Here is a 27917-nt window from a genome sequence, read left to right on the forward strand (position 1 = left end):
TCTCTCTCTCTCTCTGCAGGACAAACCACCTGGCCCGAGCCAAACTCTTCCACTGCCAGTGGGCCCCACACGTCAGCACCTTCCTCCCCTTTCTGATCTTCTCCCCACCAGCGCCGCTCGCGTCTAAACAGCAAGCTCAACGCTATCCATCATCGCCACTCAACTCTTCCGTTCACACCATGCCTCCCCCTTTTTCCATATCTTTCCACCGCAGGGCCACGCGCCCGCGCGCCCGCGCGCCCGCGAATGCACTTCCGCGACTGCATCGACTGCACCGCCCTAGAACTCAGCCGTGCCACCCCTCCACTTCTCTCCCTCCTCCGTCTGCACAAAGTCTTACAACAACATGTCAATGTCACAAACACAGAGTGCCACAACCGAGTTTCCACCTTTGCAACCATCGCTAAGCCATCCCCTGACACCACCAATCTCTCGGCACCAACGATTTCCAGCTCGTCCAGCACGCTGGTGAGCTCTTCTCCCTCCTCTGTTCCTTCCACCTGCATGAGCACATCACGACCATCGCCGTCCATCACTGGGCGTGCTCCATGGCGCAGCCCATCCGTGTCACTAGCACGTGTCGTCCTGACCATCCCCGCTGAACCTTGCCACGCCACTCAGCTGGCCCGATCTACGACCGAGCTCGCGCCGCCGTGGTGCAAGGCCTTTCCCGCCGAGCCAACCCAGCCTTCCCCACCGAGCCGACCCGGCCTGCAGCCCCGCTGTCACACATGCCGCCAGCCTTAGACCCCCGTTCATCATCGAGCAAGCCCCGCTGTCGATGTCCTCGTCGTCATCCGCAGTCGGTCATGCCCCGCCCCGTCCCGTCGCTCAGCTGGCCCGGCCTAACCCTGCGCTAGCAGATCTGTCATCCCACTGCCCGGCCTTCCATCGTCGCTCACTGCCCGATCGGCTTCCTTTTCCCCTCTAGACATCGCAGCTGTCGCCTTCCTCCTGCGCCGACAGGCTGGGCCCAACTCTGCCCTGGCCCGCCGCTCGGACGAGGCCATTGCCGCTGGGAGGTCTCTTCTCCCCAGCCGGCTTCTTCCTCTCTGGCCTCCTTCTCCCCGGCCTCCCAAATCCAGTCTCACGCTGCCTTGGCCTCCCTATGTCAACGGCTCACGCCCCTAGAATGCACCGCTGGACTGAGCCCCGCCAAGCTCCGAGCCGTAGTCGACGAGCCCCATCAGCTCCCATCCCCGGCCGGCCATCTCCCTCTCCGGCCTCCCTCTCTATCTCCCTCTCAGAAACTCTCTCACTCTCTCTATGAATCACCCACAAGCTGTCGGCCCGCTTTATCTCATCTACCTCACACCGACGTGTGGGCCCATTCGGTCAGGCTGGCTCTGCTGTCCACCGGCCTTGGTCCACGATGGACCGACCACCAAACCACCCTCTCAGTCAACCGATCCGTACACCGCGTTCACCGCATAGTGCCGCACTGGCCCACAGTTCTGGTCTACCATGAACCGCACACACAGGCCACCTTCGGTCCACAAGCCCCGCAGACCAAGTTCACAAAACAGCGCCCCCTCATCTTTTTCAAGATTTTTCCTTCCCGACAAATCTTCGGAGAGTCGTATCTCCTCCGTCATAACTCTGTTTTCGTTGATTCTTTGGCCGATATTCCTTTAAAATAATAATTTACCTCCCTGCCAAATCTTGTGTTTTTAGGAGTTCTTTTTATTTCTCGTTCGGTATTTATTTTGTCGTAGCACTTTTAACCTAGATATGTATATAGCCTTTTAGCTAGCCGATAAATAGCTTTAAGTGTAGATTGAATTAGTAGCTGTGTTCTAAGCTATAATCGTAGTTTAGTCACATATGATAACCTAGTTCCAGTGTAGGATTAATCCTTATGTTAATTAAGAATAGTTTTTAGAATAACTAAAGGTTAGCTTAATAATTATGTTCAGAATAGATTATTAATTTAGGTTAAAAGCTATAGATTTAATATTAGTATAATTAATGTAATAAGTTAACCAGTGTAGCTACTTAGATAAGTAAATACCAATCATTAGAATATAATAGATTAATTTAATGTTAGTAATTAATTAATTAGATACCCTTTTAATAATAGTAGTTTAATATAGTTAATTAATTACATGTATGTTTTTACAATAAATATAAAATATAGCTCAATTAGTGTAGTAAATAAATAGTAGGTAATTAAAAATATATACTAGATAACCTTGGATTAAGTGTCTTAGGTTAGATTAATTAAGTATGGCACTTAAGCACATATAGTTTTAACAACCTAGATGTATACTTACGTATATATGTATACATACTCATGTACATATAGACGAGAGTATAGCTCCTATACACACCAATACACGTGCACTCACCTACGTAGAGAACCTTACCTGTCGCTTTCCGGCAGTTAAGCTAATATAAGCTCACCTAGTTAATCATGACTTGTTTAGGTTTTCTCTTAAGTTAATAAAACAACTAGGTTAATAATTTGGTCTAGCTTCACTAGATAACCCCACTAGACTCTATACGTCAGGTTCGCATAGCTAAGAGCAGCCGATCGTCTTCCTGCTAGGCTAGCTTAAGCCATTTTCCTCGGTCGTTCTTTTGCTTTGGTATTCCTTTGGTTATGTTCTGGTGTTCCTTTGCTTAGTCGTTATGCACTTTTTTATCGTTAATTTGCATAGGCTCGAAGCCAAGAATCTAAGGAAGGACACGGAGAAGGAACTAAAGGCGAGACCCGATGATGAGTAACCTGGGAGACTCAAACGACAAGACCAATCAATAATTGACATTGGTTAAGGCAAGTCCTATTTTCTTGATCATGCTGATCCTATGCTTGCAATGTAATAAAATGACGTACTAAAACATAGTAGTTATACATGCATGCTATATAATAGTTTCTCTTTAAATACTGGTGTTAGTTTTAACCCATTTACTGAGCCATACTACAATCACTACTCACAATATTCAAATATTAACCCTAGAATACTCCTAATACCTGATATAATGATGTTGGATGAAATCTTGTCAACTAGTATGTTTACGGCTGGTTACTCTGCTCTTTTCGGAGACGCTTGCACTCTCCTCAGAGAATACTTGCTTTGCAAATGAGTGAAATGTATTGAGGTGATTGATGGTGTGTGTTGTGGAAAATGGTGCAGTGTTAAGAAAACCCTGAAAACCGCTTTGGTCGGGGTGAGCGGGGTAGTCCTCTGAAAGTGGGAGGCTATCTCCTGCGGGTATTCTTTTGAGAAGGATGCCTCCTGGTAAGCAAGTCCTTAGAGGAGGATTGTTGATATGAAGATGCTTGCCCCGGCCGTGTAAGGACTGAATCACTGAGCTACTGTGCTAAGCCATCCTATGTAATCATGCATCCTGTTATGGGTAGGACTTGATCTCACGTGCCATTAACTGAGCTCGGTACCCACCTTGGAGGTAGGTATAAGACCCCGATCATCGGGATCTCCTGTGCCTCCTGTATCAGTCCCTAGATTAAGTAGCTAATACGCACAGTACAACAGTTGTAATATCACAGTCAAACTTCATATGTAAATAACAAGATTTTGGGTACTAAAGACTTACAAACCATACTGAATATTACACGCTTGGCCTAGCGGCCAGCAGAATACACAATGGAAGCAAAAACCCAAGCCACAAGTAGCGAGGGAGCGAACGCAACCTCAGAGACTATTCTTCATCCCCGGCTTCACCTTCGGCGGAGTCAGCATTGAGTTCTTCATCTGGATGATAGCAAGAGTAAGTACAGAAGGTACTCAGCAAGCCCTATACTACTTCAAGGGGGTTGATAGATGCATAATGGATTTATCCAAGGATAGGCTCTATGGTTTAGATTTAGGCGTAAAGCAGTTTTATGCAGATTATCAATTGTATCGACTAGGATAGATTTCTAGATATTTTAAATATTCCAAAAACCAGTGACGGGTTATGTCTGGGGTTTCTCGGTCCTGGGAGGGGCTATACCTCACTCCGCAGTCCCTTTTATCATTTCTGGTGTACCTCTAGTATCACACAGCTTCTAGCGGATTGAGCCAGGAACCTCATCATACGGACATCTAGTCCACACACTCACTCAAAACGCACGCACTCGAAGTCTAGTCAAAAAGGTTCTGCCTTCACATGTCCATGACAGTGGACATGGCTATTCGAATAGATTTACACTCTGCAGAGGTTGTACAGCATTACCCATACGATATGCTCAGCCTCCAACCGTAGCTGTGTAGGAGCGAATCATACCGAGACTCTCCAAACACCTTTCCTACCGGGCTTTTCCACGAGACACGCCAAGTTCCAGAGCTGCATGTTCCGAAGGCCAGCCTCCCTTTTTAAGCCTAAGCCGGTCTCTGAAACCTCTAAACAGTGGGGCAGATAGACCCTTGGCTGCTCGTTGCTCTCAGCCTCCTGGTATTATGCCCAACTCAGTCTGGTGAAGGAAAAGTCACGTCCTGCCCATTCAGGACGTATGGTTGTACGGGGTCGCTAAGGCATGGCGGCAAAATGACTCGGTCCTTAAGTGGCCAGGCTAGGCATCTTCATGGGCAATGAATACCATTATGTAACTCGAGCTCCCAAGAGCATCCTCCCTGGATGACTACTCTACCTGCCCGCGCCAAAACAATTTTCACCCAATTTTACACATCACCTTCCCTATCCCACATGACATCAAGGATTTCCCGACCATCACGGAATTCACAACCATCAAGGAAACATGGTATATGAGTTATCATTGATAATAGTAAATTTATCTCCGAAGAGAAGTGTTTTAAAAGCAATATCTCCGAGGAGACGTATTTTAAAAGTGACATCTCCGAGGAGATGTATTCTATCCTAAGCATGCTAGATATCAAGACGTCGTCCATCGTTAATATATTTAACAACAGGTATGCCTAGGGTGATATGTATTCTGGATGATGATATGTAAGGTATGACAGTGTTGATAGGATTAACTACTACAAGTAGTTTGAAAGAAAATGCAATATATAGCACATGCGATAATAGGTCCCATTTTAGTTGATTATGTATATTATTTGAAAACCATAGGTTCAGTATGATCAAGAAAATAGGACTTGCCTTCTCCGGAGTTTTTTTCAAAATCTTGGTTGTAATCAGGATCTTCCTCGCTTCTGATGCTTCGCGCGCAGCACTCACAGAATTCTAGCAGTCCTGCAATTGCGATTACAACCATTAACGAGCTACAATAGGGAAGAACTAAATCACACCAAATGGAAAGCCAAATAAGCCCTAATAAATATCATAATGTATCATATGACTAGATCTCGATTTTAGATGAATTTTGGCGAAAGAATCGCCGAAATCGGAGCCAGAACGAAGTAGTTACGGCTCCCGGAAGATTTAATATAACTTTAAATCGGGAATTTATGAAATGGCACTATTTATAGGTGGGACCCATGGGTGGGGCCCACTAAACAGTACCCTGGTCCCACATGAACAGTGAAGGTGGGACCCACATGAACAGTCTTGCTGGGCCGAATGGGCTTAGATTGGGCCAGATCCGGGCCTGGACCGGGCTGCACAGTACTGGCCCACTCGGGTCTTGGGCTGGCTAGCTAACGAGCCAGGAGAACTAGGCTGGCCCAAGGGGCGCGGCCTGCTGGCGGCCAGGCCGGCCAACCACTGGGCCGAGCCAGGCCTGCTGGCCAGGCCGAGACACGGCCCGAGCTGGCTTGCGCGAGTGCGTCAGCGCGCGGACACGCGCGAGCGGCGGAGCGGAGGGGAATCAAGCCAGCGGCGCAGAATCACGGCGGCGCGTCACCGAAAAGCTCGCCGGGATCGGTTTTCGCCGGAGTTTCACGACGACGAGTTAACACTAGGCCTCCCCTGCACGGGGAGGGGCCAATCCAGCAAGGAGTAGAGGCCTAACGCCTCTAGAGAACACGGCACGACGGCCCGCGATGACCCAGAGCGCATAAGCACGCCGGCGGCGCACAGCGATCGAGAGGAGGCGCACGACGATAAGCAAGAAAGGAGTTCGGCATCGCCTACATGCTATCTAGGGGGGTTGTTAGGGAGACCAGGAAGCTCGCCGAGCTAAAAAAAGGAGGAGAAGCGGGTCAGCGATCGGTGACTTGTCAAAGTAGCGGCGGCGGCGAGGCTCGGCTAACAGCGCAGATGATTTCCCGTCGGGCTCCTGGTGATTAGGCAGTGGCACGAGGATGGTGACGGCTCACTGGTGAACCCTGGCAGCACGTTGTCAGTAATTGGGTGGCGGAAGGGGTGAGGCGGCGATAATGGCGGTGGCGGCAGAGCGGTGGCGCGGCGAATGAACAAGAAGAGTGAGAGAAGGACCGGTCGTGCTATTTATAGACAGTGAGGGAGAAGCACGGGGAGGCGGTGCACGTGCTGGCATCACAGGGACGTCGGTGGCGAGGTGGCGGCTGGTGCCCTCCATTTTCCCCGGAGCATGGGCGCTCTACGCCGGCCACACGCGTGGGCCACGAAAGTCACGTCGCAGAGGCATGGGCAGCAGGGAGAGAGAGAGAGCGAGAGCGAGCGGGGATCACGGAGGCTGGTTGGGCACGCGCGGTATATTTCCCGGAGAGACGGTGGCCGGCGGAGACGTAGTCACGCTGGAAAGGGAAGAAGGAAGGAGAGGTGCGCGGACGCGCGCAGGCGGATCAGTGACGCGTGGCTCAACGAACCGCCGAGGACGCACGAGCTGGGCTTGCTGGCTGGGCCAAGAAAGAGAGAGGGAAGGGAAATCCGGCCCGGGAGGAAAAGAAAAATGGAATGAGAAAAAGGAGGGAAGAAAAGATTTTGGAATAATTCAAATTTGGAGAATTTGAATTTGGTTTTGACTTTGGATTCAAACAACTCTAATTTGAACTTGGATCTCGAGACTTTTAAGATGATTTGAACCAAAGGATCCAGCTCAATTTTGGATTAACGCTTGTCGGAGGATTAACTCCTGTCGCAGGGATCCCGAAAGACCCCTTTTTAGTGATTCGGCCGGGGGGATGATCCTGAATAAGTTCGTCGGAGAAATGAATGAGAGTAAATGCAACGGCCGGTGGTGGGGGACGACCTAGTGCAGAAAGAAGTAAATGCGCCGGAGCTTAGACAGGTTCGGGCCGCACGGGGGCGTAACACCCTACTCCTGTATGGATGCAATAACTGTCCCGGGGAGATCCCTCAGGGATGTAGCTGGTTACAAGAAATATGATCTATCTAAGAGCTTGAGGCTCCTTGTTCTTCGGCTGAAGCTGTGCTCAAGCTTGCTCACAATGTCTCTGTCCGCTGGCTTGGTTCGTCGTGGGGTTGGTCTTCTTCGTGTGTCAACTCTTGTCCAGCCCAGAGCCTCCCTCTTTTGTTTCTGTGTTGCCGGCTCTTTTAAGCACTTGCCGGCTACACCATGCCCCGAATGGGAAGGAGGGGGGGCACAAGTTCCAAGGTGCCTTCACTGGGAAAGGCGTCATCATTTCTCTGGGCGAAGTGACCGGAGGGTGGAAAAAATGCCGCCCGCCCGGTCACCTGTCACTACGGACGCCCTGGCAACGGGCGCCATGGAGGGGGGCCCACCGGGCAGCCGCAGAGCAACCCGGTATGCCCGCCCTGTCTTGTTCCTCTGCCACAGCAGGGCGGCAGACGGAACGCAATCTTCGTGATGAAATCGGCGATACGGGACGGGACCCGTGCAATTAATAGCCCCACGCCACCCTGCCAAAGCATGACAGGGACGGATGCTGCGGCGGGAGCAATTGGATGTGTCAGACCACGCACGCTCATTAAATGCGGCTTCAGCCTCTGACTGGCGGACACCTCATCGGTGGGCCCCTCGGGGGCCTTTCTGGGTCGTCGGGGGACCGAGTGCTCGGGGGTACTGTTCACCTCCCCAAGCACTCTCTCCCGAGCACTCTTGCCCGATCCTTCGGAGAACCGAACGCTCGGGGGCCACCACGTGCAGCCCCGAGCATTCTCTCCCGAGCACTCTTTGTGTGGAACCTTCAGGGAACCGAGCGCTCGGGGGCTGCTGCTCGCAGTCCCGAGCACTCTCTCCCGGAACTTTAGCTCTTCTGGTCATCGGGGAACTAGGGTGCTTGGGGATGACCTGGCACCGGCCCGAGCACGTTTCTTCCCGGTACTTAGACTCCGCGGATCATCGGGGAACTGGGGTGCTCGAGAACCAAAGACTGTGGCCCCGAGCACCTTCTCCCGGGACTCGAACTCTCCTTACCTCGCGGGAGAGACCTCGCGGGATGGTGATACGTGGCGGATGGCTGGCCTGTTCTCAGGACTCAGGGACCCCCGGTTCCTGATACACTGACAGTAGCCCCAGGGCCCATTGGCAGGCGATGGCACGGAGACTGCGGATTGGCCCTTCGTCGCGAACGAGGTCGAGGCTGGCGTGGACGCCACATGGCAAACCTTCAAGAGGTGGCCCTTCAGACCCAGACCTTTGGTACGGCCCAACAGGGAGATGAATGGACGCGCGTCCACACAACTCCCGACGGGCATGACAATGGGGAGGGCGGCACGCGCGGTTGACGCGCAGATCGAGGAAAATACGCCTGGCAGCCGCTGACGCCGCACGACCAGCGGGAGATTCGCCTGGCAGTTGCGTCGACCGAGGAAATCGTCCCACCGAACACATCGTGGGCATGAGACGTTTGAATTCTCTGAGATACAAAAAGGGGGAGGGGATCAATCCACCCCCCTCTTTGCGCTATCTTGCGATCTTGCTCTCGTTTCTTCGTGCTCCAGAGCCCTTAGAACTCCTTTAGGCGACCGGAGCGCTTCTCCTCCTTTCTCTCCACCACCGGACAACCTTCCCTCCCGTCGAGATGCCGAGAGCCGGAGGAAGCCGCCGTGACAGGACTCCGGACGGCGTGCTACCGGAGTCTCGCTTGAAGAATGAGCAGGCGGCGGATAAAGTCAGGAAGCTGCTGGTCCCCGAGGGGCAGCAGGGGGCTTCGGTGGTGACGCCGGCGAACTTCCCGCCGGCGACGACCATTCCCGAGCGCATCGTCTTGTTTACGTCCTTCGTGGCGGCAGGACTGGTGCCGCCGTTCTCGATGTTCTTCCTCCAAGTCCTGGACACCTACGACATCCAGTTGGTGCACCTGAGCCCCAACTCCGTCGTAGTGCTGGCGGTGTTCGCGCATCTATGCGAGATGTTCGTGGGAGTGGCGCCTTCGGTGACGCTTCTTCGACATTTCTTCGTCCTGCGGTCGGCCGGGAACAAGAGGGGGTACTCCACGGTGGATGTCGCGGGGTGCTACAATCTTCGGCTGCGAGACGGCCTGGGGGAGCAGTACATCCCCCAGGTGCTACGCAGCAAATGGGAGGAGTGGTGGCGGGACTGGTTCTTCATCGACGTCGACCCCCATGATCGTCTTGCCCTACCGGAAGTGGCGACGGAGCCCCAGAAGTCGACGTGGGAGGTGCCGCCGCCGGAGGACGCGAGGTTGGAGCCGGTGCTTGAGCGCATCAGATTCAAGCGTGACTCCGGGCTGACCTCGGTAATGGTGGCGGCGGACTTCTTGCGCCACCGCCTGGCGCCCTTGCGGGAGCGGGCCCTGCCGTGCTGGCTCTACACCGGGCCCGAAGACATCACCCAGACCCAAATCAGCGCAAGCTGGGATCTGGGCCCAGGGAGTTGAAGGGTATGACCCGAGTGGTGACCGGCATGGAGGATACGAGCCGGACGGAGCTCCCGTGGCCGGAAATGGCGCTTTGCGCCAACCCCGAGCGCGCGGCGATCTTGGCAAAGCTGCCGGAGTTCGACGCCCAGGGGCTCGTCGACCGGCAGAGGAGCCAGAGCCCCAAGGCCCCTGAGCTCCCTGGGTTGGATGAGGTGGCCAGCGAGGAGGCCACGAGCAGCCCGGTGCGGGCCAGTGGTGGGGCCGCTGCGGGCAGCAGCCGCCGCACCGGAGAAGAGGGCACCGCCGACAGTGTAGTAGCGGCGGCGCTGGGAGACTGGGGGAAGCGCCCCCGAATCTATATCCCCGTGCCGGAGTCCCCGCCGTCGCCATCGGCAGCGGTGGCGTTCCCGGTCTTGGAGCCGCTTCTTGTGAGGATGGGGCCTGTCCCGACGCCTGGAGACCGCGCGGCGGCCCCGTCGAGCCCCCGGCGGAAGAGGAGACGGGAGGATTCCGAGCCGGCACTGCCGGACCCGGACTTCAGGCTCCCGGCGGCCGAATGGCAGTACCGGGGGACTACGACCGCGTAAGTTTCATTCTTCGCTCTTTCTTGGGCGCTCTTCGCCCGAACTAAGCTTTGGCTTTGACCTTCGTCTATCTCCTGCAGGCCACCCACGGGCGCCGCTGAGGTCGAAGGAGCACTGGCGTCGGCACCAGCGCCCGAGCCAAGCCGGCCGGCAGAGCCGAGGCAAGCAGAAGCGGCGATGGCGGGGGGGGGGGGGGGGGGGGGGGGCGAGCGGACACGGCGGTCGAGGCGAGGACGGTGGAAGCTGCGGCTGAGGCGGGGACGCAGCCGTCGCCCGAACTATCGACGCCGGTGGAACCTACCCCGAGCATGCAGAGCCCGGGGTGGATGATGGCGGAAGCGGTGGCCTTGACGGGGCCAGCGGACGCGGCGGCTGAGGCGGGGACGCAGCCATCGCCCGAGCGCCCGACGCCCGTCGAACCTACCCCGGGGGTGCCGAGCCCGGGGCGGATGATGGTGATGCAACCCTCGGGGACCCCGAATCCCCCGGAGGTGGATCGCGGGGAAGCCAGCGCTCCACCGGCGCCCGACCGGCCTGCCAGCCCCTTCCTGGCCGCGATCGAGTGCGTCCAGGTGGCGGTCGAGTGGCTGGGTGCAGCGGTGGATGCGAAGGAGGGGCAGCTCGAAGCGGAGCGCGCCAGGCTGGACTCGGAGAGGGCGCAGCTTGCGAACGCCAGGGAAGAGGCCCGTGCGGCGGCTGCGCGAGAGCAAAGGCTTTTGGAGGTTACCCGCGCGGAGGTCGCACGGGAGCAGGAGATTTTGAAGACCGCCCGCGTCGAAGCCGCGCGGGAGCGAGAAGACGCCGCCCGCCTGGCCGAGGCGTCGCGGCAGCAGGCTGCCGAGGCCCTTGCCAGGGAGGGGCAGGCGCGGGAACGGGAGGAGGCGGTCGTGGGCCGCGAGAAGGCGGCGGAGGAGCTCCGGGCTGAGCTGACCCGTCGAGAGGGCGAGGCTGACCAAATGCGCGCCAGCCTCCAACGTTGGAAAGAAGACCTCCGGAAAATTGAAGAAGATATCCGACGGTGGGAGGAAGACGTCTCCATCTGGGAGGTCGACAACGAGATCACGGTGGCGGATCTGGGCACCCGGGAAGACTCGCTGACCCGCCGGGAGGAGGAGGCTGCCGCGGCGGCGGCGGCCGTTGCCACCAGGGAGGAGGAGAACGCTAAACACGAGGCGGAGCTGACCGCCCGCGAGCGGGCTTTGTCCGAACTGGTGGTGCAGACGAAGCAAGCCGCCGGCCCCGCAACCGACGCTGGCTCTTCTGGCGCGGCCGGGGGCCAGGGACTCGAGGAGCAGCTACGGGCCGCGAAGGAGAAGCTCGAGGCTGCCTTTGTCTCGCGGGTCAACCTGCAGCAAATGTTGGAAGACATACTCCGGCGGATGCGGCGGGCAGTGGCGAAGGCTGGCCTTGGGCGACTCGTCGTGGACAAGAAATGCAACGGCCCTGGACGATACGTCCTGGGACTCCAGCAAGTCCGCGAGCGCCTCGAGGCGCTGCCCTGGGCCGTCCAGGAGCTTGCCGCCCGGGAAGGGCGCGGATTGGCCCACGCGGTGGCCGAGCACGTGCTGGCCTGCTACCGGAGCAGAGACTCGAACTTCCCGCTGGAGCCAGCGTGGGAAGGAGTAGTCAAAGCCGAGGGAGAGGCCGCACGGGAAGCGGTTCGGAGCATCACTGCCGAGGTGGCGGCCGGCTTCAGGCGGGAAGTGCCACCGCCACCAGCCCCCGGGGATGGCCAAGACGACTCCGACGTCGACTCTGCCTCCGATTAGGCTTCCGTAGTAGTTTCCTCTTCTTTTATTTTTATCTTGGCTGGATGTAAATATGGGAGTGATCCCTTAGAAATGCTTGTATTCCCCTTGCGAGTATAATGGAAGCTTTTCTTTGGGCTCGCAACTCCGGTGCTCTTGAGTACTTAGTGTTTCTTCTGATGTTTTGCCTTGAAGCCCCGGGGAGTACTCAGTCGGACCGTTTCTGACCTTTTCGTCCCCGAGAACGAAGTCGTCCCGATCATCTTTCTTGGCGTGTTCAGCCCCTGAGCCCTCGCGAGTCCGCATCGACTAAGTCAAGAGACAAGGACACAAACTTCCTTGCTCGGGCGATAGAACGATCCAGCACGGAACACGCCATGACCGGTGTACACTTTTTCACCTTGCGACCACTCAGCCAGCAGACCGGAGACACGCACGGGCAGGAATGCGACCAAGAGTCCCCATGGTTCGGTGGTGCCTGGGCTTAAGACGGACCGAACCGAGCACCGACAGCTCGCCCCTGAGGCCTAGGCTCCGGACTACTCGAGTGGCTCGAGCGATAGGATTACCCAGGGGACCCAGGGACTTGGTAGTACTCGGGGCCCTTAAAAGTGGACCGAACACCACGACCACCATAAAAGACTTCGATCAGACATTACCACACGTACGGTACACCTTTCTACGGACCGTTCTGTCGTTCTAGGAAAAAGTAGACACCCGGTAGGGTTTTGTGCACGAGGAGACCATCTCACCGGGCAGATTAGAATACGAGGGCCCCCGAGGATGACTCAGGAACAAAATACTTTTGAACGTAAATTCATCTGAATTTAATCACTCACCGGACAGCTGTCGGCCCTTCGGCCGGCCGATCTAGGAGGAGCGTGCGCTCCGAGCTCGGGGTACCCGGGGGCTTGGTTCCTTCAGCCGGGGCGCCCGAGTATCAAGGGGCACGCGAGGAGCCCGGGGTCGGGTGATCTCGACCACTCATGCTTAAGCGGTAGGACCACCCGCGGTCCCTTAGGGCCGAGCAGCGGCCTAGGCATTAAGGCCCTCGCGATCAAGCTGCTTTTGCTTTGATTGTCGACCTGTGACTTAAGAGAGAATAGGGAGTTTCTTTGCTTGGTGCGCTCTGTTAGTGCAGTACTTGTTATAGACTGCTCTCGTTTTTGACCCGAGACCTCTCGAATACCCAGACCGGTGGACAAAAGCAGGCAGAGGCATAACCCAGAGGTCCTATGGTTTGATGGCGCCCGGGTATGACAGACCAGACCAAGCACCGACAGCCCGCCCCTGGAGCCTAGGCTCCGGACTACTCGAGAAGCTCGAGCGATAGGATTACCCAGAACGCCCAGGGACTCGGTAGTGCCCGGGAGCCTGCCACGACACCGAACACCACAGCCTACCACGTCGGACGTAGGTTAGCGGGAACTGCCCACACGCATACCGATCAGGATTCTTTTATCAGCAGAGAAAATGAGAGAGCGAACTTTTTCTCGCATAATCGAGCATCTCACCAGACAGATTAAACATATGGAATCCAGAAACATGAAATTGACACAACGATTGTACATTAATACTGGATTGACAATTTTTTTTACAAGGTTCGGTGACTTACCCAATTAGTGGTAGCCCCCGGTCAACTTGGGCGGGGGGGAAGCCCCCGGCCTGGTTGACCTGAGCCGCGAGCGTGGCCATCTACGGGTAGAACTTGCGCAGGTGCTCGATATTCCACAGGTTGGGAAGCGGCTGCCCATCTTCTGCCGCCAACCTGAAAGAACCTTCTCGCGGGACCCCGATCACGGTGAAGCGACCTTCCCACATAGGGGACAGCTTATTCCTTCCTTCGCGCGACTGGACGCGTCGAAGAACTAGGTCCCCCACCTCGAGAGACCGGGCCCGGACATGGCGCTGATGGTAACGCCGCAGACTCTGCTGGTACCGAGCCGCCCGGACGGCGGCACACCGCCGGCGCTCCTCCAGGTAATCGCGCCGACGTGCCTCTGCTGCTCCTGTTCGCCTTCTGAATAGGCATGCACCCGAGGGGAGCCTAGGGTGAGCTCGGAGGGGAGGACCGCCTCAGCGCCGTAGACGAGGAAGAATGGAGTCTCCCCGGTGGCGCGGCTTGGCGTGGTCCGATTAGCCCATAGAACGGCGGGCAGCTCATCCACCCATCCCTTCCCGTGCTTTGCGAGCACGTCATAGGTCCAGGTTTTGAGGCCCTTCAGTATCTCCGCGTTGGCGCACTCAACTTGCCCGTTACTCCGAGGATGAGCGACGGAGGCGAAGCAGAGCTTGATGCCGAGGTCTTCGCAGTAGTCCCCGAACAGGGCACTCGTGAACTGGGTGCCATTATCGGTGATGATCCGGTTCGGGACGCCAAAGCAACTGGTGATGCCGCGGATAAAATGGAGCACCGTGTTTTTGGTCACCTTGATGACTGGGACCGCCTCCGGCCACTTGGTGAACTTGTCGATGGCGACGTAGAGGTACTCATAGCCCCCGATTGCTCAGAGGAATGGACCCAGAATGTCCAGCCCCCAGACCGTAAAAGGCCATGACAAGGGGATGGTGTGAAGAGCCTGAGCTGGCTGGTGAATCTGCTTTGCATGGAACTGGCACGCCCTGCAGCGCCGAACCAGCTCGGAAGCATCTTGGAGAGCTGTAGGCCAGTAGAAACCTTGCCGGAAAGCCTTCCCGACCAACGTGCGGAACGATGAATGGCCACCGCACTCGCCCTCGTGGATCTCAGCGAGGAGCTCGCCGCTTTCTGCCCGGGAGATGCATTTCAGGAGGACGCCTCCTGCGCTACGCCGGTAGAGATCCCCATCTACTATGGCATAACGTTTGGACTGCCGAGCAACTCTTTCGGCAGACGCCTAATCCCCGGAAAGGGACTTTTCCTTCAAGTACCCTCGGATGTCGTCCATCCACGAGGCATCTTGAGAACATTCAGCAAGTGCAGCGCACTCGCCGGACGGCGGCACCCTGATGGTGCTGCCCACTGAGGGCGCCGCTGGGGTCCCCTGAATTGGGTTCGAGGTTTCCCCTTCATCCTGTTCGGCAGGCAGGACGGAAGGCCGTGTGAGTCTTTCTTCAAAGACTCCGGCAGGGACGCGCGCACGGGAGGAGGCCAGGCGGGAAAGCTCGTCGGCCAGAGCGTTGTCGCGGCGAGGGATGTACCGCAACTCAAGGCCATCGAAGTGCCTCTCCAGCTTCCTGGCTGCTGCCACGTACGCCGCCATTTGAGGATCCGTGCACTGGTACTCTTTGGACACCTGGTTGACCACCAGCTGGGAGTCTCCCTTGGCCAGAAGGCGACGAATCCTGAGCCCCACCGCAGCTTGGAGGCCGGCGACGAGACCTTCATATTCCGCCATGTTGTTGGATGCGCGGAACTGCAGCTGCACAACGTACCGAAGTTCTTCACCCGTTGGGGAGGTGAGAACCACTCCGACCCCCGTGCCTTTCATCGAGAGGGAACCGTCGAAGTGCATGATCCAGTACCCGGGTGCATCGTGCCCGGGATATGCAGAAATCTCTTCGGGGACGACCTCGGGGATGGGTGTCCACTCTGCCACGAAGTCAGAGAGCGCCTGGCTTTTGATCGCCTGGCGATTGATAAAGTGCAGGTCGAATTCCGCCAGCTCCACCGCCCACTTGACAACGCCCGGTGCCTTCTCGGTTCTGGAGGATGGGTCCCAGTGGATACGTGGTAACCACCGAGACCTTGTGCGCTTGAAAGTAGTGGCACAGCTTCTGGGAAGCGATGAGGACGGCGTAGAGCAGCTTCTGAGCCTGGGGATACCTTGTTTTGGCCTCCCAGAGAACTTCACTGACGAAGTACACCGGTCGCTGTACCCGGCGGGCCCGGACGGTGGCTTCACCCGAGGGGCTGTTGCAGCCCCCAGGCTCGACGGCGTGGTCGGGGCTGGCCGGGTGCTCGGGCTCGACTCCCTGATCGGGAGGAGCAGAGTGCTCGGACTCGACCCCTTGCTCAGGGGGAGCCAAGTGCTCGGGCTCGACCCCTTGCACGGGGGGAGCCAAGTGCTCGGGCTCGACCCCCTGCTCGGGGGGAGCCGCGAGGAGGGGTGAGTGCTCGGGGGCCACCGGGAGCTGGGACCCAGCACCTGGCCCCGCGCACTCGTCGCGCTCCACCACCAGCACCATGCTCACGACCTGAGGAGTGGTCGAAACGTAAAGCAGTAGGGGCTCGCCTTCGGAGGGAGCCACCAGCACGGGTGGTGAGGTGAGGTACTTCTTCAGATCGCGGAAGGCCTGCTCGGCCTCCGGTGTCCAGTCGAAACGACCGGTCTTCTTCAGAAGCTTGAAGAGGGGGAGCCCTCGCTCCCCGAGCTTGGAGATGAAGCGCCCGAGGGCCGCCATGCAGCAGACGAGATACTGGACCTCTTTGAGTTGAGCCGAGGGTCGCATCTGCTCGATGGCCCGGATCTTCTCTGGATTGGCCTCGATCCCTCGGCCGGAAACCAAGAAACCGAGGAGCTTGCCCGCCAGCACCCCGAAGACACACTTCTCGGGGTTGAGCTTGAGGCGGGTGGTGCGGAGACTGTTGAAAGTCTCGGCAAGGTCTTCGAGCAGGGTGGCGCGGTCTCGGGACTTGACCACGAGATCGTCAATGTAGGCCTCGACGTTGCGGCCAACCAGCGAATCAAGGGTAATGCGAATGGCGCGCTGGAAAGAAGACCCAGCATTGCGCAAACCAAAAGGCATTGAAATATAACAATAAGTCCCCACCGAGGTGGTAAAGGCAGTTTTTTCTTCATCCTCTACGGCCATGCGGATCTGGTGATACCCAGAGTTTGCATCTAAAAAACATAAAAGATCACATCCCGCGGTTGCATCTACAATTTGATCTATGCGGGGCAAGGGAAAATGATCTTTAGGGCAAGCCTTATTCAGATCAGTGTAATCTACACACATGCGGAGCTTGCCGTTGGCCTTCGGGACGATAACTGGATTCGCCAGCCAGTCAGGGTGGAAGACCTCTCGGATGAATCCAGCGTCCAGGAGTTTGCTGACCTGCTCCTGGATGAACTCCTGGCGCTCAGGCGCCTGCCGCCGGACCTTCTGCTTCACCGGGCGGGCGTCCGGGCGCACCGCCAAGTGATGCTCGATCACCTCCCTAGGGATCCCGGGCATATCGGACGGTTGCCATGCAAACACTTCTGCGTTAGCCTGGAGGAAGGTGACGAGCGCGCTTTCCTATTTGCTGCCCAGGTCACCGCCGACCCGGACGACCTGGGTAGCATCTTCGCCCACCATGACCTCCTTCGTGGGAACAGAGGCGTCGGCAGAGAGTCGGGGTTTGCATGAAGAGGGTCCCGGGCCCCCTGGGCAGCCTTCGACCTCGGCCTGAGCTGAGACCAAAGCCATGTACGACTGCTCGGCGCAGGAAACGGCACCGCCGGAGTCGGCAGTCACGGAGATGGGGCCTGCTGGGCCCGGCATCTTAACCGTGAGATATGCATAATGGGCGGCCATCAGGAATTTGGTGAGCGCCGGGCGCCCGAGGATGGCGTTGTAGGGGAGGGGGAGCTCCGCGACGTCGAAGAGGACGTTCTCCGTGCGGAAGTTGTCCCGACTCCGAAAGGTCACGGGTAGCTCGACCTGCCCGAGAGGCAGGGAGTGCCCGGGCGTCACTCCGCAGAATGGAAGCGACGGCTTTAGGCGCCGGGAGGGCACCTGCAACTTCTCGAAGGCCTCCTTGGATAGGAGGTTGAGGCCCGCACCCCCATCGATCAGCACTCTGCCGACCTTGACATTGCAGACGGTGGGGGACACCACTAGGGGTAGTTGCCTCACGGCTGCAGTACTCACGGGGTGATCGGCCATGCTGAACGTGATCGGGGCGTCCGACCACCTCAGGGGCCTGGCGGCCTCCTCGCTCGGGGTTGCCGAGCACACCTCACGCCGCATGACCTTGATGCCGGCGCGAAGAGGGCGTGTAGGCGCCTCCGTCGATGAAGGCGACGGTATGCTCGGGCTCCTGGAAGCCGAGCTCGGCGTTGCCGGGGGGGCCTCAGCATCGCCTCCCCCGTGGGACTCGTCGCGCTCCCTCTGGCGCTGCTCGACGAGGCCTTTGACCGTACGACACTCCGTGAGATCGTGCCATCTGGTCTGGTGTATGGGGCACCATTTGCCTGGCTCGGGCCCCGCGGGAGCGGGGGCCCTCGCTGGAGCAGGAGCCCAGGCGGGTGCCGGGGCTCTTGCGGGAGCCGGTGCAGTTGCTGGTGCCGGGGCCCTTGCGGGAGCTGGGGCCCTAGGAGGGGCCCTGGCCGGGGCCCTTGCAGGCGCAGGCCGCCTTTCGGCGGCTGCCCGGCGTTCTTGTCGGCGATCGGGCTCTCGGGCCATCCTGTGGGCAGGGCCCTGGGCCGGCTCGAGAGGAGCGGCTTCATGCTTTCTTCTCTTTTTCCTTTCCCGCCTGTCGGACTGGGAAGAACTTGGTTGGTCGGCGGCGGGGCACTCAGGGCGCGGAGCATGCCAAGCCCGGGCCTCCGCCGCCTTGGCGCACTTGTCGGCCAGTGCGAAGAGTTCCGCAGTGGTCTCGATTTTGTGCGTACCCAGTTTTTTGAGCATCCGCTCGTCGCGGACGCCCTGCCGGAAGGCGACGATGACGGCGTGGGGGGCTACCCGCGGGATGGTGTGGCGGACCTGGCTGAAACGCTGGATGAAGCATCGCAGCATCTCCCCCTCTTGTTGCTTGACGGCGTGGAGGTCGCACTCCAAGCCGGGGCGCGTGAACGTGCCCTGAAAGTTAGCCACAAACTGGTGGCAGAGGTCATCCCAAGAGCTGATAGACCCTGGGGGTAAGTTCATGAGCCAAGAACGGGCAGAGCCCCTCAAGGCAACATGGAAATAATTCGCCATCACCTTTTCACTGCCCCCGGCCGCTTGGACGGCCTTAGTGTAGATTTGGAGGAACTCGACGGGGTCGATGGACCCGTCGTACTTCTCCGGTAGCTCGGGGCGGAACTTGGAGGGCCATTTGACCCGTCGGAGTTCACTAGAGAAGGCACGGCAGCCGGTGCCGTACCCCATGGCGCGGGTGGCATTCCTTGGCGGCGAATGCCGGCGAGCCGGGGATTCCTGGCGATCGTGGGCCGGAAAAGAGGAAGCCTGGTCCTCAGCCTCGGCCCCCTGCCGGGTTTCCCGCTGGCGCTCGAGGGTGACACGCGCATCTTTGTGGCCCCTCCGCTCGTTCAGACGCAAGTGCAGGTCCTGGGCTTCGGACGCGGCCAGGGGGGTGGCGCTCCGCCTGGAGGCCCCCCGGCCCGTGCGAACGTTGCCCGTTGATGAGCCGGTTCTGGCAGCGCCACACTGGGTGGTGGTGCGAGAACTCCCGGCCAGCACCTGGCGGCGAGCAGTGCCGACCAGGGTAGCGACGTCTTGGATCCAGCAGCCTTCCAGAGTGTTCGGCGTTGCCTGGACAGGCGGATGCCTGAGGAGAGCGTGCGCCGCAAGTAGCGCACTTCTGGGGCCGGCCTCGCCGAAGGCGAGCCTACACCGCAGAGGCTTCCGGCGCTGTCCAGAAGCGGACCTGGCGGCCGGGGTTTCGACCACCTGATGGGGGTCGGACGGTGCACCGGCGGCGACGGTGGCGGCCCTGCTGGGCCCAGCGCCCTGGTCCCCTTGGGAGGGGAAAACCGCACGTGCAGATAGCGGCTGCTGCTGGGACGCAGCAACGATTGGGGCCTCCTGGACGTCGGGCAGCATTTCCTCACTGGAAGTGGAGCCGGAACGCTGGAGACGGTGTCCACCGGCCATTTTTTTCCTGCGGAAGAAAACAAAAGAACAGATTCAGGGATGTTCCCCCCTACCTGGCGCACCAGCTGTCGGAGGATTAACTCCTGTCGTAGGGATCCCGAGAGACCCCTTTTTAGAGATTCGGCCGGGGGGATGATCCTGAATAAGTTCGTCGGAGAAATGAATGAGAGTAAATGCAACGGCCGGTGGTGGGGGACGACCTAGTGCAGAAAGAAGTAAATGCATCGGAGCTTAGACAGGTTCGGGCCGCACGGGGGCGTAACACCCTACTCCTGTATGGATGCAATAACTGTCTCGGGGGAGATCCCTCAGGGATGTAGCTGGTTACAAGAAATATGATCTATCTAAGAGCTTGAGGCTCCTTGTTCTTCGGCTGGAGCTGTGCTCAAGCTTGCTCACAATGTCTCTATCCGCTGGCTTGGTTCGTCGTGGGGTTGGTCTTCTTCGTGTGTCAACTCGTGTCCAGCCCAGAGCCTCCCTCTTTTGTTTCTGTGTTGCCGGCTCTTTTAAGCACTTGCCGGCTACGCCATTCCTCGAATGGGAAGGAGGGGGGCACAAGTTCCAAGGCGCCTTCACTGGGAAAGGCGTCATCATTTCTCTGGGCGAAGTGACCGGAGGGTGGAAAAAATGCCGCCCGCCCGGTCACCTGTCACTGCGGACGCCTTGGCAACGGGCGCCATGGAGGGGGGCCCACCGGGCAGCCGCAGAGCAACCCGGCGTGCCCGCCCTGTCTTGTTCCTCTGCCACAGCAGGGCGGCAGACGGAACGCAATCTTCGCGATGAAACCGGCGATACGGGACGGGACCCGTGCAATTGATAGCCCCAAGCCACCCTGCCAAAGCATGACAGGGACAGACGCTACGGTGGGAGCAGTTGGATGTGTCAGACCACGCACGCTCATTAAATGCGGCTTCGGCCTCTGACTGGCGGACACCTCATCGGTGGGCCCCTCGGGGGCCTTTCTGGGTCATCGGGGAACCGAGTGCTCGGGGGTACTATTCACCTTCCAGAGCACTCTCTCCCGAGCACTCTTGCCCGATCCTTCGGGGAACCAAACGCTCGGGGGCCACCACGTGCAGCCCCGAGCATTCTCTCCCGAGCACTCTTTGTGTGGAACCTTCAGGGAACCGAGCACTCGGGGGCTGCTGCTCGCAGCCCCGAGCACTCTCTCCCGGAACTTTAGCTCTTCTAGTCATTGGGGAACTAGGGTGCTTGGGGATGACCTGGCACCGGCCCGAGCACTTTTCTTCCAGGTACTTAGACTCCGCGGATCATCGGGGAACTGGGGTGCTCGGGAACCAAAGACTGTGGCCCCGAGCACCTTCTCCCGGGACTCGAACTCTCCTTACCCCGCGGGAGAGACCTCGCGGGATGGCGATACGTGGCGGATGGCTGGCCTGGCCTCGGGACTCAGGGACCCCCGGTTCCTGATACACCGACAACGCTGAATAGAAACTAAAAGTATATTTGAAATTGAGAGATATTCAATTTCAAATCTCCACCCAAGAAACATAAAAACTCAACTAAGGCACAAGAATCAACTTAAGGCAGAGGTTATTTTGAATTTGATCCTAGTGCACTTTGAATACTTCTACAACTTAGCACAACTCATAAATACGAATGTATACATATACTTGTATATATACATCCTAGCACCTAATCTCTTAACCCATAGCTAGCCTAATTAACCCCAAAAAAAGTTTTAATTTAAAGAGAATTTTGTAACTTATTAACATGCTTAAGTCAGGATGTTACAGTAGGGTGCAACTGGAGCCAGGAAAAAGACTTACGATACATCGAAGTCTGGCTGGTGATATTGAATGGCCAGACTCAAGCCATTTACTAGAGGGGAATGAAGCTTTAGGCCCTTGGTTGTTGAATTCCCGTGGGTGGTTATCATATCAATATGTTGGATAGGTATGGGATCTCGGTATGATTCTCTCCTCCGCTTGCAACGGTTGGAGGCTGAGCATATCGTGTTGGTACAGTGTACAACCTCCGCAGTCATGGACATGTGAAGTTACGATTCACAATGGTTAGTTTTGTGGTGTGTGTACCCCTTAACATGTGAGTGGGCAAGGTGCCTGTGTTTTGGAGAAAGCCGGCTGTATGCTGTTGAAACTAGTTGGACTAGGAGTCAACCAGTTAAAAGATGGGAATTGCAGGGAACGGATAGCTTTCCCTCAGGGTCAACAACTTTTATCAATCAAACGTGTCTTTTTGATTAACTGGTTTAAACTAAGTGTTACACCTTAGTTCACATTGCATGTAAAACTGGCTTTACGCCTAAACTATAGCCCTATGGCTTTATCCTTGGTTACCTCCCTTATGCATCTACTTAACTTCTTGAAGTAGTGTTAGGACTTGTTGAATACCTATCGTACTTAGTCTTGCTGCTATCAGATTATTGAGATGAAGATCTACCTCGACCCCGATGAAGTTAAAGAGAAGAAGTCTAAGGTCGCATCCGCACCCAAGTTGCATGTGGCATTGGGTTGTTCCGCTTTGTGTCACTTTGTTCCGTTGTAGGCTCTTCTGCCTGGCTGGTCAGGCATGGATCCTAGTCCACGAGATCATCGTTCACTCTTTTCAGATAATTATTTTATTCGAAGTATATATTTGATATTATTCTATTGAATTTTGTGTGTATCAGCTATTTGATCCAGAGACTGATACAGAAGGCACATGGGAACCAGAGATCGGGGTCCGACAACTACTATGAACTTTTTGTTTCGCAATGATTTTCCTGAATTTTTTTATGCCCATCTAAATTAAAATTCACATAACAGTTCTTAGTGAGAAAGTAACCCAATTTACATGTACTTTCTATTGATTAGTGTATTACTCGCATATGGCGCATTGATTAGATGCTACTTCGTTTCAATTCGGGGAGTGCACCCCAAGATCTGGGGAGCGCAATATGAATGTCATGATAAGATAATTTTAGTTTGGTTAAATATATTTATGTGAACTTTAATAATGCATTATGTGGGAGAACATTACAAATTGTATTTCTATCTAGATGTGCAGATATATCGACTATGAATGGTTGGTCTGGTGCATCATCCACTAGCAATCAACTCTTTTAATCTATGGTCTCATCTGATGCATGACTTGTAAATAACACACAAGTGATTATTTTACCATTTCTATGTTGTCCATAGGATTACTGAAGAAATCATTTGAACCTGGTATAATTCGATATATGGAAAGTTAGGAGATTATTTGGATGTTAACTGAAATTTCTTGAAACATAAAATTTGAGTGAGGTTTATTCTTACTATAATATTATGTTTGATATTGCCAGTGCTATTTCCTCTTATGTGCATTTTTCCCATGCATTCAGAGCTCCTAAGTTGCAGTAGTCAACCATTAACTTGATTGGAAATCCATTATGGATGAGCAACCTCCTCCGAGAAGATCGAGGTCGGACTTGAGCTCTAGCCTCCCATCAGAGCTCCTCGAGTCTATCAGGAAGCGTCTCACGCCAGCCACAACGTGGTCTCCTTCCGATCCGTCTACGCCCCCATGGCTTGACATCATGCCATTTGCGATCTTTGTGTCACTCCTACTACTTCAGTTCGACCCTGACTCAGACAACGTCACCTTCTACAATGTCTCAGAGAACAAGGCGTTCTCCTTGTCTCTCCCAGACATGCGCAGCAAGGTGTCATGCAGCTCATCGTGCGGGTGGCTATGTCGTTTGGTTCATGGCCACAAGTGGAGACAAAAAAGTGTTAGTTACGCTATATTTGTATATTGCTACCTAACACATGGTTCCTTCAATTGGTGGTGCTATTTTGTTTGTTGTAATGAGCTATTTGATTATCTTATACTTCACAAGTTATGTTATTACACAACTTGATTTGCTCTCAAAACACGCATCATCATATTTGATTACTTGATTTACGTTAACTCAGAATATAACTAGTGTCCGCATAATTCAGAAATCATAGTTGTACAATTGCTCATGATTGTCGCAACGGTTGTTATACCATTAAGTGTTTCACTTTGATAGTAGACATGTGATATAGATGGTGGGTAAATATTTTGATCTCAACCATTATAACTCCAATGGGTCTATGTTGGACATATATTTTTATTTTTCTCTAATTAATGTGAGAATTTTCTTAGAGTCTGCAATTAGTCTATGGATAGATAGATAGATATACCAATTCTTTTTTTCATTACAGGTGATGCGCACACACCACTGCTCACCCACACCACACTCACACACCCGTGAGTGTGCCCCTATCACATGCATACATATAATATTGCTGAAAGAACATGCATATGCGTAAATCATCCGGATTTGAATCCTAATAGGTGGAGTCATACCCTCACGCATCCACCATCATACCAAGAGGTGGTTCCTGATAGATATACCAATTCGGTGTTAATTAGTGTGATTTCTAGAAATGCATTAGGACTACAAAAGCTCAAATTAATCTCCATTGTTATAAAACTTGGTCTCATAAAAATAAATGGTTAGATATTTTCTTTTTTATCTAGGTTAACGAAATAATTTATTATTTTCTCTATTTTCTCAAACTTTATTGATTTCAAATTACTGGGGTGGCTTAAGCTTGAATGCCACTTGATGTTTTTATATATTACGATTAAGATAAGATGTGAGACGCAGGAAATAGTTGTGTTCCTGTAACGAAGATTCGAAGTAAGCATCGCGTCTGTCTGTCCTTCTATATATATACATACAAGCCAAGCCCATTGCGAGCGCCTCACATCACTCCCTGAACTTCTCAGTCATCTCCTTACACAAAAGACCTACTTCCATTGATTGAACACAATCGAGATTGACGTGCATGGATAACCACCCTAAATCGCCTTTCATCGTCCTACTGCTCTGTTGTATTGCTGCAACAGTGGCATACCATGCTCGCTGTGAGTTACTATCTCATGAGGCGAACCAACATTATTCTGTATCATACAACCCACAGCCACAAGATTTCCCAAATGAGCAACTCTACCGCGCCTACATCGTCATCCAGCGTTTCAAGAGCACCATCACAAGCGACCCCAAGAATGTCACCGCCACCTGGACCGGTCATGATCTCTGCGGAGAGACGACCTACGTGGGGTTCTACTGCGGATCACCTCCAGGGGGAGATAAGAAGTTGACAGTCACAGGGGTCATTTTGAATGGCTATACTCTACATGCACCGACGCTGCAAGGGTTTGTAGATCAGCTCCCTGATCTCGCGCTTTTTCATGCTGCTTCCAACAATTTTGGTGGCGACATCCCCCGACTCGCTGGCCTTGGGTACATGTACCAACTCAGCGTCAGTAACGATCTCCCATTACAGACTCAACAAGCTGAACAATTGGGGACGAAAGCCACAGCGTCTGGGAATGTAGGAGTAGGAGCTATGCTTGGAAACTGCGTAACTGCAACCTTCAATATTTCATTTAATATCGGAGTTCCCGGCCGTAAGGGAGGCCATATTCCTAGTGTTACGGATGCTAAGGCTCTCCTTCTCAACCACAACAACCTGTCGGGGCCACTTCCAGTAGACCTTGGCTTCTCCAAGCTGAGCTACCTCGCCCTCGCCAACAACAAGCTCACCGGGCCAATCCCGTCATCAATCGGGCACCTGCAAGACTCCCTCCTCGAGGTGCTTCTCCTGAACAACCAGCTCTCCGGCTGTCTCCCCCACGAGCTCGGGATGCTCACCAAAGCGACCGTCATCGACGCCGGGATGAACCAGCTCACCGGCCCGATTCCCTCGTCCTTCTCGTGCCTCAGCAGCGTCGAGCAGCTCAACTTGGCCGGGAACCGGCTCTATGGAGAGGTTCCCGACGCGCTCTGCAAGCTTGTGGGGCCATCCGGCCACCTGGCCAACCTCACGCTATCCAGCAACTATTTCACGTCGGCCGGGCCCGCGTGCGTGGCACTGATCAAGGACGGCGTGCTGGACGTGAAGAGCAACTGCATCCCGGGCTTCGCCAACCAGAGGCGGCCGGCAGAGTGCGCGGTGTTCCTGAGCCAGCCGAAGACGTGCCCGGCGGTGAGCACTCAAGTGGCGTGCCCCGCCGCAGCTTCCAAGAACGCGATGACGCCAGAGGTGAGGAAGGGCAGGGACTACTCCAACTACGTGACGTACGCTACTCTGCATGAGTGAGGCGCCACGGCATGCACTAGGGGACAGAGTACCTCGGTGCTACTTGCTCGTCTTGTATTCTTGTGCATGTTGGTGTGCTTGTGTTGTTGTCTATCTGCTCTGTACGTGTTGCTGTCACCTCTTGTACTACTACCTCCACTTCGTGAAAAATCGTTTGTGATTATTAAAAGTTGGTGTGTCTTGCGTTTTCGCTTTTCAGTGGTGTTTAAATCATGCAAACTGTCAGGTATGACGGTGCCTTGTGTCAACATTGCCGGTCAACATTGGATGAATATGATAAATCTGTTTTGTATAAGGGCCGAAGCCCTTTTTTGCAAAAAAAAAAAAAGAAAAGAAACGAGATGACCAAAATCCTTAACCGCCAATATTACAGTTAGCTTACCACGGACGTCTAGCATCATGTTATGCGCAGTTGATTGCTGCATGAACGCATATAGAATTTGCTTGGTATATATCTCAGATTTTCTGACAGGACTATAGGACGATATTCCATTTCATCATTTGTTCATTGTGTTTCTTTTACGTCTATGCCCAACGAGATCACCGGCACTACCATGACCCCCCATCCCAGCCTCACTGCGTGCCTGCGCTACGTCGAGAAACCCAACCTGGACGGGAAACGCCTCTACGGACTACAGCGTGGTCCATGATCACGCGCGCGTTGTGCCTGGATCTAGCTGCTTGCTCGCGAGGCTGGACGTGCGCGCGAATGGCCAAACACTCGCAGACTCGCTGCCGATCAGGGATGCAAGTTAATTTTGTCTTTTTTTTTCGTCATCGGATCTATTTAAAACTCACTCAATTGAATTAAAGATGCACTCCCACCATATCAGACACTAATGTAATTGAACTAAAGTAGTGGCCTAACACTATTCATTGAGTACACATTTACATCTCTACTGTACCATCAAGCAACTATCTCACCTCAGTCAGGCCGGCGTGGTCTGCACTGGTAAATCAGAGGTGCTGGACGTGAACTCGAGAAGAACGACTGCATTCCGAGGTACGCCGACCACAGGGGGCCGGAGCCCGGAGGACTGCTCGTCGTTGACGCGACAAACGTGTACGTGCCCCGCGAGCACAGACGTGACATGCGGCGTCGCATGTGTCACGGACGTGTTGTGGTGCCGAAGGACGGTGGGAGGGCTCGGCCGCACTCTAGCTGAGCTACGTGACATATGCCACTCCGCATGAGTGAGACGGCACAGCAAAAGCGGGGGCCGGGACCGCGCGCGCTCGGTCGTATTTGCTCGTGTTCATGTGAGTGTCGTAGCTGCATGCATGTGCGCTTGTGTCCATTGCCCTGGTTGTTTTGTTGTGCGGGGTTGATCTCGCCGGCAAGACCCATGTGATACAGGGTACCACCGTACCACTGTCCTACGTCCCATGCCACAATTTGTCGTGTTTCATTACACCATTGCCATCTCGTTGTGGTTGGCATGAGTGTGACAACTAGGAGCATTCTTCTAAAACCGTAGTTGCATATATTTGCCTCCAAAATATGATTATAATGTTATAACTTTTCTAAGCTTTGTTATTATGTTACAAGAGACATTACTGCTTAGATTGTATTTTTGAGGACGGTGTCGATGCCCCGTAATAACACTTAGTGATCATAAGTAGTTGTACAGGTTGCAAGGCTAAGTTTACGTTGCTCGGTACCTTGGGCCGACTGATCCTTTAGAATAAGAGTTGGGCCGACTAATTGACCCAAGTTGCAAAGCTAAGCTTGTGCTGTTCAGTACCTTGGGCCCTGAATTTTCCCCTGGATTTTGGGGTAGCAAAACGCGGCCTTATATGACAGTGCTTATCGGAGGTAGCTTGTGCTGCTCAGTACCCTAGCCCGGTTTGAATTGATATGTTACATGACTTAACAGGTCATCTTGGACCGTCCTCAATATGTCAGTCGGCCGTGGCCCCGTCCATGAGCCCACGAAGGCAATGTCCAAGCCGGAGGCGCGCGCACGTCACGGCCCTATTTCGGCCGGTGCCGGAACGGTCCAGGGCCGAACCCTCGGACCGCTCCGTGGAGTGATCAGAGGCAGGGGCGCGCTCCGAGTCGACGTCCCT

The 27917-nt window shown here is 55.1% G+C and overlaps 1 protein-coding gene across 1 annotated transcript; it reads left to right on the forward strand.

The window, feature by feature from the left end:
- The first annotated feature begins 24463 nt into the window (after positions 1 to 24463).
- On the forward strand, positions 24464 to 26016 carry LOC133919320 (uncharacterized protein At4g06744-like). Its single transcript, XM_062363684.1, has one exon. The coding sequence runs from the start codon at positions 24531 to 24533 to the stop codon at positions 25845 to 25847; it is 1317 nt and encodes a 438-aa protein (XP_062219668.1). The 5' UTR covers positions 24464 to 24530; the 3' UTR covers positions 25848 to 26016.
- The last annotated feature ends 1901 nt before the right edge of the window (positions 26017 to 27917 follow it).

This window comes from Phragmites australis, chromosome 5, assembly GCF_958298935.1.
Source record: "Phragmites australis chromosome 5, lpPhrAust1.1, whole genome shotgun sequence".
NCBI classification, from domain to species: Eukaryota; Viridiplantae; Streptophyta; class Magnoliopsida; order Poales; family Poaceae; genus Phragmites; species Phragmites australis.